Below are 13,363 nucleotides of genomic sequence, written 5' to 3'. Positions count from 1 at the left end.
AAGAAGATGCAGATCAAGAATAGGGCTCCACAGTCACCTACGGACCCACCGCCAGTACACCGATCTTGGAAGACAATCCTACTTGGACAGTGAGGGATCACCTAAGTGACACCACTTTAACTGCCATGGGTCAGTACTATGGCATTCTGGAAGTGGTAGTTAAAGTAGTGCCAAAACACATTCATTCCACAGAGTGGAAGATGAATTTGTAGATTGTTCCTTCTCTTCACTGGAGAGAAACAGACCAACAGTGCTGTGATTGGATCTTTGCCTCAGGCACAAAACATCACAATTCAGGGCTAGATGGTTGTGTATAGACACTGGGAAAATGTGGCACACGACACTGTAACTCTCTCTCTCTGTGTGTGTATCCCAACTAGTCACATGGGGCTACTAAATCAGCTAACCTTTATTTTATTGTCATATAAAAAGGAGAACAGGTTGGGTAATTGCTCACTTGGTAAGGACCCAATCCAACTGTGATTTTGCATGTGTCCATTATGCATTGATTTTTTCCCCCCCAATGCCTGTATAAAACTGATCTTTCAGTTCGAATCAGACAATTTCCATTCTAAGACAAACAACATTGATAATTGCACCGGTGACATATTCACAGTGGCATATGCACAGAACCAGCCTGTTGTTACAATCACTTCCTTTAAATGTGTCAAGTTCAGCTGGGGAGTGCGGAAAGAATTACAACCTGAAACCGAGCAATGATAAACAAAGGGGTGAATCTTGATTGAGAGAAAAAGCAAATGTTTAGAAGTACCAAAAATCTTTTTTGGAAACAAACACCCTGACCTAACTTGGTCCAGTTTAATATGTTCTGGACTCAGCTTGCTTTCTTGCTGCAAAACTGTGCATAGCTATGAGGCAGATTGTGAGGAATGTTACTTTTGAACTAAATCTCTTTGAATTCCTTAGCCAGCGGCCACACATACAGGTGATTCTGGGAGCTGTAAATCCAACCCATTTTTTTCTTCTACGCTGTAGATGCTAGTAGGTAGGGAGCTGAAAAACAGGATTTGGGGAGGCGAATTAGAATATCTTGAAAGAGGCCTGATTGGCACACTAAACGAGTAACAGTATCTTGAAATAGGGCACACTTGGCTGGCATACTAAACAGTCAGTAGCAGACAATAGGGAGAAAATGTGTTTAATTAGGATTTCAGCACCAAAACTTGAGACCTAGAGATGACTGCTTGTCATGTCAAAGGAGGCAAGCCCTGGTGGGCGTTGTTATAGTCCTTCGTTGATGCTCTTCAGCAAAATACACAAAGCATAGACCAGCTTATAGAATTTACTATTCAAACAAAAACACATTATAACTGATATGCAGATGGATAGACACACACACACACACACACATACAGGGGAGCCTTGGTATCTGTTGTGGTTTGGATCCAAGGCCCAATGGATACCAAAATTTATGGATGCTCAGATCCCATTATATACAATGGCATACTAAAATGGTGTCCTGTATATAAATTGGCAAAATCCAAATTTGCATTTTTGAATTGTTTTAAGAAATATTTTCAAGCTGCGGATTGTTAAATCGGTGGATATAGAAATCTGACCACAGGCAGTTCCCAAATTACGAGCAAGAAAGGTTCTGTAAATTTGGTCTTAAGTTGAATTTGTATGTAAGTCGGAACAGGTACATTTTTAAATAATAATAATAATAATAATAATAATAACAACAACAACAACAACAACAACAACACTTTATTTGTACCCCGCTACCATCTCCCCAAGGGACTCAGTGCGGCTTACATGAGGCCGAGTCCAAATACAACAATACAAGCAATAAAACAACAATACAAGCAATTAAAATAAAAAAACATGGACAATAAGATATGCAACATTAACAATAAGACAACACACAATTAAAACTGTGGGAAGGCCAAATGTAAAATTAAAATTGAAAATAATGCTGGTACATGGGCGAAAAGGTGATAGTGGCGTTTGTGGAAACATACAAGCAGACCTAAAATGTAAAGTGCTTTGGAGGACAAAGTGCTGTGGGATCATTATTCTGGGAAGGCACACTGGAACAAACACGTCTTCAAGCTCCTCCTAAAGACTGCCAGAGTTGGGGCCTGTCTGATGTCCCTAGGGAGTGAGTTCCAGAGTCGAGGGGCCACCATCGAAAAGGCCCTCTCTCTTGTCCCCACCAATCGCACCTGCGATGCTGGTGGGATTGAGAACAGGGCCTCTCCAGATGATCGAAGAGATCGTGTGGGTTCGTATACAGAGATGCGGTCATGCAGGTAAGCAGGTCCCAATATAACTCCAGATATAGATATAGATATGGAGCCCCGGTGGCACAGTGGATTAAAGGACTGAGCTGCTGAACTTGCTCAGCAAAACGTTGGTGATTCAAATCCAGGGAGCAGGGTGAGCTCCTGCAATTAGGCCCAGCTTCTGCCAACATAATAGTTTGAAAACATGTAAATGTGAGTGGGTCAATAGATACCCCTTCGGCAGAAAGCTAATGATGCTCCATGCAGTCATGATGGCCACATGACCTAGAAGGCATCTATGGACAATGCCAGCTCTTCAGCTTAGAAATGGAGATGAGCACCAAACCCCCAGAGTCAGACACAACTATGTAGAACTAGACTTAATGTCACGGGAAACCTTTACCTTTACTTTATATCTATAGGATAACATAGGGAAGGGTTAACACCCTTGTGATGTTTGTTTTGCTGTCTGTGTCCATGTTCAGAAGATTCCATCTTACTTTCTGCCCCTATGAGGATTGGATTTTGGAGGCGGGGGGAAATGGCTTGTTCTGGAAACAAGTATTGTTGAGAAAACTTCAGTGGAGACCTCTTTTCCATATGATAACTCTTTCAGGAGTGAATTTCCCTTTTGAGGGATATATTTCTCTCACTTCCTGTTTTCTTGCCCTTGTTTTTAATTGTGTGTAATTTGTAAGTCAGATGTTTGTAACTTGGGGACTGTCTGTATATGTTTCAAGGCAGCACTCTTCTGCTGATTCCTATCTTTCAGTCTAAGAACTGGAGCAGAGCGTCGAACATCTGAGATCTGTAATTCCTAAACAAAAGTACCAAAGTGCTATTTTTTTAAATTATCTGAGTTGCTTATTTTGATTTCCCACCCTGCTTTCTATCATACATAGAATGTATTTTCATTTCAGCCTCATGAGATGACTTGGTGTAAGAAGTACTCTTCGTGGCTGAGTCGAGAAGCCATGCCCCCATCTGCCCTGATGTTTGACTATTGATATGGAAGGCAGCAGCTTTTCAGTTTGCAAGTGTTAAAAGGTTATTTCCTTTATGCAGTCAGGAGAAGCTGCAGTTAAACTCAATTACGAAAGCGCAGGGTGTCTTCTGAACCCATACTGTGGACAGTTAGCTGCACTTTAGAGCCGTACACACCTATCTATGAAGCCTGTGAAGGAGTGTTTTGGAAATCAATAAGGTTAGGATTCATCAATATTTTTTTCCTCACTAATGTCTGCCACTGACTTTCATATAAGGTAGGCTGATTTAAAAATAGCTACAGCATATTGCTCTGGTTGACCCATCATCTGTCAATCTGAGAGCAAATCTAGGGGGACCTTTCATTAGGTCTGCCCAGCTTCACATTGGCAGCGATTTGGGGCAGAGAATACAGAGAAGAGGAATAGATTGCAATTGGCAAGAAGGTCAGACAGTGCTGCATTTCAATCAATCAACACTTTATTTGTATCTTGCCCCGCTCTCCCCATGCGGACTCAGAACAGCCTTGTATACTGATTGTACTTAAAGCAGGATTAGACTCAGAGTAAGGAGGTCGCTGGTTCAAATCCAAGGAGTGTGTGAGCTTCCGCTGTTAGCCCCAGCTTCTGCCAACCTAGCAGTTTGAAAACATGCAAATGTGAGTAGGTCAATAGGTACCGCTCTAGCAGGAAGGTAACGGTGCTCCATGCAGTCATGCCGGCCACATGACCTTGGATTTGTCTATGGACAACGCCGGCTCTTTGGCTTAGAAACGGAGATGAGCACCAACCCCCAGAGTCAGACACGACTGGACTTAATGTCAGGGGAAAACTTTTACCTTTACCTAAGGAGGCATGAAACCTGGAGGAAGGACTCCACCAATTTAAGACATCTAGATGACTAAACTGATACTGTTGTACATTGGACACATCATAAGAAGACATAACACTACAAAAGTCATTCATGCTTGATAATGTAAAGGCAGTAGGAAAAGAGGAAGATGCCATAACAGATGGATAAACTAAATCAAGGAAGCACAGCCCCGAGACCTGAACAAGGTTGTTGAAGATAGGGATGACTTGGAGGTCTCTCATTTATACAGCTGCGATAAGGCTTGGCATTAGTTAACAGCAAAACATTTGTTTATCTTGGGTGTGCCCTAAAGGCACTGGAACCCATCTGTTCTTGGAAACGGAGGATTAACCAGTTAGTATTGGGGTGGGAGACCACTAACAAATAACGTGCTGTAGGTTGTATTTCAGAGGAAGAACCTGGCAAAACCATACAATCATAGAGTTGGAAGCAGAGGTGGCCCTTGGTAATTTTCAATGATAAGCAAACAGTATTTTGGTCCCCGTCCCCCCACCCAAATCACTGATTTATATTTTCTGTTCATCGTGGGAGTCCTGTGTACCATATTTGGTTCAATTCCATCACTGGAGGAGTTCAGAATGCTCTTGAATTGTAGGTGAACTATACATCCCAGTAACTACAACTCACATATGTCAAGGTATATTTTTCCCCAAGAGCGCCTCAAGAATGCCCCTGGGCAAAATCAACTATACTGCAAATGCTTACTTTGCGTAATGGGTTTGAGCCACCCCTGGTTGGAAGAGACCTCATGGGCCATCCAGTCCAACCCCCTGCCAAGAAACAGAGTTCCACTGCTGAACAGCTCCCACAGTCAGGAAGTTCAGTCAGTGAATATTCCTTGCCCAATAAAACCCTTTGAAATTAATGGGGTCACCATACATTGATAGGTAACTTGAACAGACACACACCTTTCTGATAATTTTGGCCAGCTTCCCTACACTTAAAATGTCAGTGTGTGTCTTCAAATTGTTTACAAATTATGGTGCTCCTATAAAGTGGATTTTCTTGACAGGATTTGTTCAGAGCGGGTTTGCCATTGCCTTCCTCTGAGGCTGAGAGTGTGGCTTGTTCAAGGTCATTTTGTGAATTTCCAGACCCAAACATATTGGAACTTTCATCTCCTGGAACCAGAGACCAACACTCGACCTACTCAATCACTTAGGAGAACATGCTTTAATTCATTGTGCTCAACAGCAGACTTTGTTGCAAGAGATAGGTGAGCTGGTGCTGCCCAATGTTTTGGGGACTACACATAGGACTGACTCTTTATCAGTTGCAGCCAGCATTGTGAATGCTCAATGATTAAAGTTACGGCACAAAATATCTGGAGGGCAGAGTCCCCTATCTCTGCTCTATGGGGTTTGATAAGAGCTGCAGAATGCCCAGGGCATGACAAAGAATTACTAAATGTGAGTAACTGGGTTGTTGTAGGTTTTTTCGGGCTATATGGCCATGGTCTAGAGGTATTCATGGCCATATAGCCTGAAAAAACCTACAACAACCCAGTGATTCCGGCCATGAAAGCCTTCGACAATACAAATGTAAGTAATGTTTTATTTTCAAGAATCATCACACCTTAGAAGCTGTCTGGTTAACCAGTTAGATCGCATCTCTCAAAGTTTTTCAGAATCAAACTCTGCATTGTATGGTTTGGTATGCTTCTAAAAAGCCACACAATAAATCAGAAAGGAGAGCAAACAAAAGACTAAAGTGCACCATTAGATCTTCGGCCAATGACACAGATTTTTTAAACAAACCAATGGCACTCCAACTAGGCTGAAGTCCATAAAGCAGCTCGATTCAGCTCAGTTCACCCTTCTTGTTTATCTTCATAAAGGGGGAGTTTAGAAATAATGCAGCTGCATTTAGCAACAAAATACCCCATCCAGGCTCAGCCATGGCCCGAGGCAGTGTTTTATGTCAAGGGCTGAAAACAGGCCACTGCTGCTCTTAGGCAGAATTTAAGCTCCTGTGCCGCTTTGCTCAAGAGAATTGGGCCACTTTTGGTCGCTGACACACTTCTATCAATGATGTAAGTTTGCTAAATTTATTGAGGAGTAAGCCTACTGTCCTTGTCATGATTACTGTATATGAAATGGTCAAAATTAGAAAATTTCTGCTACCTTGGCAGCCACCTCTCCACAAAAGTCGACATTGACACTGAAATACACCGCCTGAGCTCTGCGAGTGCAGCATTTTTCCAAACGAAGCAGAGAGTGTTTGAGGACCGGAACATCCATAGGGATATCAAGAAGCTTGTTTATAAAGCTATTGTCCTCCCAACCCCGATAAAAGTCTGTGCAACATGGACTGTCTACAGACATCACACTCAACTCCTGGAACGATTCCATCAGCGTTGCCTCCGAAAAATCCTGCAAATCTCTTTGGAAGTCAGGCGAACAAATGTCAGAGTGCTGGAAGAAGCAAAGACCACCAGCATTGAAGTGATGCTCCTACGTCATCAACTCCGCTGGGCTGGCCACATTGTCCGCATGCCCAATCACTGTCTCCCAAAGCAGTTACTATACTCCGAACTTAAGAATGGGAAACATAATGTTGGTGGACTTAAAGACAGGCTTACAGGCAACCTTAAAAACTGTGGCATTGACACAGAGAACTGGGAAGCCCTGGCCCTTGTGTGGTCTAATTGGAGGTCAGCTGTGACCAGCAGTGCTGCAGAATTCCAAGAAGCACAAATGGAGGTCAAGAGGGAGAAATGTTCCAAAAGGAAGAAATGTGCCTGTATGGTGAATTAATACAAGATGCTTGTGAGTAAACAAGATACGTTACTTTTTAAATAAGACTTTGTTTTTGGTCTCTGAGCGCATATTTTAAACTAAGAAGTTTTAACAGAGAGTATATTTTTGGGGGGCAACTTCAACTTCAAAAAAACATTTTCAAAACTCTGCTAGCCAAATATATGTTTTTTTTTGTGTGCAGTGGCATGTCTTTGTCCCTGGCAGTTCAAAGACATGGTTTGTCAGTTTAACAGCTGAGTTACCTGTGTGCCATTACATGAATACTTGTGAATATCACTTGTACAAAGGGTTGATTTGTAACAAGGTCATGCCTTTCCTTGACTAGTAGTTTTCAAAAGTGGTCTCCAAATGTTCATGGAGATTCACATTTGCCAAAAAGATATGACATCATTTTTCCTTTTCGAAAAAGTTATGAATGTCATTTGTTTCCAAAACAAAAGGAACTATCCTCATCTGGCAAACCAAATGATGAATAAATATAAATGTAAACACAGAGAGAAATGTCCTCAAGTCTTGTTCCTTCTGGTTTATTGTCAACATTGCCTCAGCCAGGATACTCTTTTACACAAGACACCTTATCATGTGTGAGACAAAGTAGTGAGCTGCAATTAACTAATGGCTAGGCTGCCATATTTTGAGAGCTGTAATAATTTTAGGACAACATTCTGTAGACAATCTCCAGGAAGAGTTGATAGTACAACAACAATTTCCCTTTTTCCCTTAAGTACTCAAATGGAACAGTTTTTACAAAAAAAAGGGGTTCAAACAGACCATTTCCCCCATAAGTAGTCTTCTAATGCATTGCATCTGGCATATAAGACACAATTTTACATTTTGGAAAACTGCAATTATTTTAAAGTAGTGGTTGACTTTTGATCAGAAGTCTAGTGCCGTCTGAAAATAATAAAAAATAATTTTATGGGATTTTCTCAAGAACCTGTAAGAACTATATTTTGCAAAATATGTAACATCTAAATAATGCATGCTGCTTAAAAAAATAAGAACAACTAGCAATCAATACATTCAAATATACCGACAGAATGGATGACGGAAAGAAAGGATATCCTAAAATCAACTGACTTCCATTTAAATTAAAAGTGATTATATTTTCATTTCACAAAATAGAATGCAGAATATTAATTTTCGTAGGATGACAAAACAGGCTCTTCGGAGGGTTCTGGTGAACATCAGGCTGGTTTCTATTAGGGTTTGCAGCGCTGGACAAAGCGTGGGTAAAGACACACATCTCGAATGTGGTGCCTGTTCAGGATCCAAGTGAGGAATCTTTCCAAGCCTAAGCCATAACCGCCATGAGGGCAAGTGCCGTATTTACGCTGTGAAGACAAACAAAAGACAAATATGATCAATCCGTTGCTTTTACAAACAGTAGGATCACAGTCAACTGAGAATTTTCAAACATGCAGCCTTCGGACAAATTGCAGCCAGATCACCAAGATACAGAATTATTTTTAGTTATTTATACTCCTATTCATACTATTATTCAAAGAATGGGATATACTGTAAGACCCCTGTGACCACAGAACCAATATCTGTGGTTTCACCTACCTATGCCTTGGGGAGAGATGAAATTTGATAAATCCTCAAAGTGATTCTACAGTAGGCATGGGCGAACTTTGGCCTCCCAGGTGTTTTGGACTCCAACTCCCACAATTACCTGTCCAAACGTATTCTCCCCTATGAACCATCAAGGACATTAAGATCTTCCGGAGAGGCCCTGCTCTCGGTCCCAACACCTTTGCAAGTGCGTTTGGTGGGAACGAGAGACAGGGCCTTCTCTGTGGTGGTCCCTTGGCTATGGAACTCTCTCCCGAGCGAGATTAAATCTGCCCCCTCAAGAGGCTAGTGAAATCCTGGTTATGGAACGAAGCATTCCCAGAATAGAGACTGGTTACAGACCAAAGTGAGTGACCACATATGCAGACTGAGTTGAATATGATTTTACCTTGGCGATTTGGTATATATGTATTTTATCTAGATGTATTTTAATCTTGTATTGTTGTATGATGTTTTAACACACCAAACAGCCCTTTTCCTTTATAAAGCAACGCAGCTGAGAATTGCATATCTGGAGGTGATTGGGGTAAACTGTAGGGTTCTGCTGTTGTCATTTTAGAGGTTTTTAATACTGGTAGCCATATTTTGTTTATTTTCATGGTTTCTTCCTTTCTGTTGAAATTGTCCACATGCTTGTGGATTTCAATGGCTTCTCTGTGTAGTCTGACATGGTGGTTGTTAGAGTGGTCCAGCATTTCTGTGTTCTCAAATAATATGCTGTGTCCAGGTTGGTTCATCCGGTGCTCTGCTATGGCTGACTTCAACCAGAGAAGTCAGAGAACAGCAAAACAAGAGAGAGGAGACAAACAAGGACATCTAATCATTCCTCAACAAAGGATTGCCCCAGGCACTGCCAGGCCATCAAATGCTAATCAAGGTGGTCAGTTGAAACATTCACACCCAGCTCCAACAGACAAGAGTTCTTTGTCCCACCCTGGTCATTCCACAGATATATAACCCCCTTTTCCTAGTTCCAACAGACCTCACAACCTCTGAGGATGCTTGCCATAGATGCAGGCGAAACGTCAGGAGAGAATGCCTCTAGAACATTTATTTATTTATTTATTTGCTTCACTTCTATACCGTTCTTCTCAGCCCTTAGACGACTCAGAGCGGTTAACAGTAATTCAACTGTATACATAGTACAAACAATAGGCCTTTAAAAACGGTAGTAACACAAATCAATAAACATAACATCTATACAACATTACATCAGTATAGCAAATCCATTAGGTCTCATCACTAGAATCAGTATCCAAACTCGTTATCCATTATTCCGTATTCCAATAATCAATCAATCAATCACACTGCTTAGCCAAATGCCTGTTCAAACATCCAGGTCTTCAATTTCCTTCAAAATACCAGTAAGGAGGGGGCCGATCTAATATCTGCAGGGAGGGCATTCCACAGCCGGGGGGCCACCACTGAGAAGGCCCTGTCTCTTGTCCCTGCCAGGCGTGAGAGGACCGAGAGCAGGGCCTCCCCAGACGATCTTAATGTCCTAACATGGCCATATAGCCCGAAAAACCTACAACCCAGTGATTCCGGCCATGAAAGCATTTGAGAATACATTGAATAGTGGTAGTTAAAGAGCACATTCTAAGGATTATTTCTGTGTTTGATTTATTAAAATATTCCAAGTAATGAAGGTGGAGGCATTGCTTTTCATTCCACCCTCGTAAGTGGGCTGGTGCCTCACCAAACTACAAATCCCAGGGTTCTATAACAATGAGCCATAGCAGTAAGTGGTGTCTAGCTGCACTCTTTCTACGATGTAGATGCACCCTTTCTGTCTCCATCCCTGTGCTATAGTAACTGTGGCTAGGCTAGCATATGCCACCAGAGAAGGCTGCTGAAGCAGAGAGGTAAGAGAAGATCTGGCCCTTTCCTGACCCTTACCAGCATGCCCACAATGCAGGGCATCCCTTCCAAGACATGGATCCGGAAAGAGAACTGCAACTGCATCAAAAGGAGCTGCTGATAGAGGAACACGCGGCCTTGGCAACAATAGATTAACCCTCCCCTTCTGTCAGCTCCTGTGAGCGGCTGCCTTGGGGCACGGGCTTGTTAAAGATGAAGCCGATCCGACCCTGGCCTTTTAGACAGAATACCTTTCAAGAGCCACTTTCTGCTCTGCAAATTGATAAAAACAAGCAGAGCAGAAAGGAAGGCAGCAGCTCCCCGAGGTTTTAAACGCTGCCACCGAGGCCACACCGCAATCTCCATGCAAAAGAAAGGCAGCGGGAAACTGGACATATTGGAGCAATCACTCCGTCAGCGCGCAGAGCGATGGGTCTTCTCCCCTGCCGCAGAAACCAGCCAAGTGCAACAAACAATGTGTCAAGCATGAGCATTTGGGTCGCCCGAGGGCTGGAGGAGAGACTCCCTGAGCCAAATGACAGTTTCAGATTTCTGCTGCCAGATGAGACCCAAGCCCCAAAGCTCAGAGTAATTCAAAACAACATCTCGAGTTTGAGAACAGAATGTGTTAGGATGAATCCACCCCATCCCTAAAAATGTATGCAAGCCTTTCAGTTCTACAGAACGCTTCTCATCAGGTAAGCTGGAAAAACTGGAGCAAAAACAGTCCAAAATTATAGTGGTATAGCTGCAAGGTTGTCAGGGCTGGGTTAGACAGTGGTTTAAGCCGCCTGCTATAGAAGATCCTGCTGACAGGAAGGTTTGGCAGTTCAAGCCTGGGTCAGGGTGAGCTCCTGCCATCAGCCCAGTTTCTCCTCACCTTTTTTTTAAGGTGAACCCTCGTAGCTCGACGATGATTGTCTTCCAGATGTGGTGTCTTGGCAGTGGGTCTGTAGGTAGCTGTGGAGCCTTATTCTTGATCCGCATGTTCTCCTGCAGTGAGGACATTGGTTTCCAGGTGGAAGGCTGTCCTGGTCAGGATTGGCTTGATGTCCATTCCTCTTGGCACATTTCTCCCTTTCACCCTCCATTCGTGCCTCTTCAAATTCTGCAGCACTGCTGGTCACAGCTGACCTCCAGTTAGAGTGCTTCCTAGTTCTCTGTGTCTGTTGTTGTTGTTGTTGTTCATTCGTTCAGTCGTCTCCGACTCTTCGTGACCTCATGGACCAGCCCACGCCAGAGCTCCCTGTCGGCCGTTACCACCCCCAGCTCCCTCAAGGTCAGTCCAGTCACTTCAAGGATGCCATCCATCCATCTTGTCCTTGGTCGGCCCCTCTTCCTTTTGCCTTCCACTTTCCCCAGCATAATTGTCTTCTCTAGGCTTTCCTGTCTCCTCATGATGTGACCAAAGTACTTCAACTTTGTCTCTAGTATCTTTCCCTCCAGTGAGCAGTCGGGCTTTATTTCCTGGAGGATGGACTGGTTGGATCTTCTCGCAGTCCAAGGCACTCTCAGAACTTTCCTCCAACACCACAGCTCAAAAGCATCGATCTTCCTTTGCTCAGCCTTCCCTAAGGTCCAGCTCTCACATCCGTAGGTGACTACAGGGAATACCATGGCTTTGACTAGGCGGATCTTGGTTGCCAGTCTGATGTCTCTACTCTTTACTATTTTATCGAGATTGGACATTGCTCTCCTCCCAAGAAGTAAGCGTCTTCTGATTTCCTGGCCACAGTCTGCATCTGCAGTAATCTTTGCACCTAGAAATACAAAGTCTGTCACGGCCTCCACGGTTTCTCCCTCTATTTTCCAGTTGTCAATCATTCTTGTTGCCATAATCTTGGTTTTTTTGACGTTTAGCTGCAACCCGGCTTTTGCGCTTTCTTCTTTCACCTTGATTAGAAGGCTCCTCAGCTCCTCCTCGCTTTCGGCCATCAGAGTGGTGTCATCTGCATATCTGAGGTTGTTAATGTTTCTTCCAGCAATTTTCACCCCAGCTTTGCATTCATCAAGCCCCGCACATCGCATGATGTGTTCTGCATACAAGTTAAAAAGGTTGGGTGAGAGGATGCAGCCTTGCCGTACGCCTTTCCCAATCTTGAACCAGTCTGTTGTTCCGTGGTCAGTTCTGACTATTGCTACTTGGTCCTTGTACAGATTCCTCAGGAGAGAGACAAGGTGGCTTGGGATGCCCATCCCACTAAGAACTTGCCACAATTTATTATGATCCACACAGTCAGAGGCTTTAGAATAGTCAATGAAGCAGAAGTAGATGTTTTTCTGAAACTCCCTGCCTTTCTCCATTATCCAGCGGATATTGGCAATCTGGTCTCTCGTTCCTCTGCCTTTTCTAAACCCAGCTTGAACATCTGGCAACTCTCGCTCCATGTATTGCTGGAGTCTTCCTTGCAGGATCTTGAGCATTACCTTACTGGCATGAGAAATAAGGGCCACTGTACGGAAGTTTGAGCAGTCTTTCGCATTTCCCTTTTTTGGTATGGGGATATAAGTTGATTTTTTCCAGTCTGATGGCCATTCTTGTGTTTTCCATATTTGCTGGCAAATGGCATGCATCACCTTGACACCATCATCTTTTAAGATTTTAAACAGTTCAGCTGGGATCCCGTCGTCTCCTGCTGCCTTGTTGTTAGCAATGCTTCTTAAGGCCCATTCAACCTCACTCCTCAGGATGTCTGGTTCTAACTCATTCACCACACCGTCAAAACTATCCTCAATATTATTATCCTTCCTATACAGATCTTCTGTATAGTCTCGCCACCTTCTCTTGATCTCTTCAGCTTCTGTTAGGTCCCTGCCATCTTTGTTTCTTATCATACCAATTTTTGCCTGAAATTTACCTCCAATGTTTCTAATTTTCTGGAAGAGGTCTCTTGTCCTTCCTATTCTGTTGTCTTCTTCCACTTCCATGCATTGCTTATTTAAAAATAGTTCCTTATCTCTTCTGGCTAACCTCTGGAATTGAGCATTTAACTGGGCATATCTCCCCTTATCCCTGTTTCCTTTTGCTTTCCTCCTTTCTTGGGCTACTTCCAGTGTCTCAGCAGA

At 43.1% G+C, this 13,363-nt stretch overlaps 1 protein-coding gene across 2 annotated transcripts in view; it reads right to left on the bottom strand.

The window, feature by feature from the left end:
• Nucleotides 1–7,373: 7,373 nt before the first annotated feature.
• The window catches only part of NARS1 (asparaginyl-tRNA synthetase 1), a 41,396-nt gene continuing 35,406 nt past the window's right edge, over nt 7,374–13,363 (bottom strand). For both annotated transcript variants that reach the window (XM_067464649.1, XM_060761317.2), the window contains exon 15: nt 7,374–8,196. In XM_067464649.1, the coding sequence (XP_067320750.1) occupies nt 8,065–8,196 (132 nt within the window). In that variant the 3' untranslated portion in view covers nt 7,374–8,064. The remainder of the gene's footprint in view (nt 8,197–13,363) is intronic.

The sequence above is a fragment of the Anolis sagrei genome, chromosome 2, assembly GCF_037176765.1.
Source record: "Anolis sagrei isolate rAnoSag1 chromosome 2, rAnoSag1.mat, whole genome shotgun sequence".
Taxonomy (NCBI): domain Eukaryota; kingdom Metazoa; phylum Chordata; class Lepidosauria; order Squamata; family Dactyloidae; genus Anolis; species Anolis sagrei.
The sequence above is the reverse complement of the archived record's forward strand: the minus strand, read 5'-3'. Positions and strand labels throughout refer to the sequence as shown.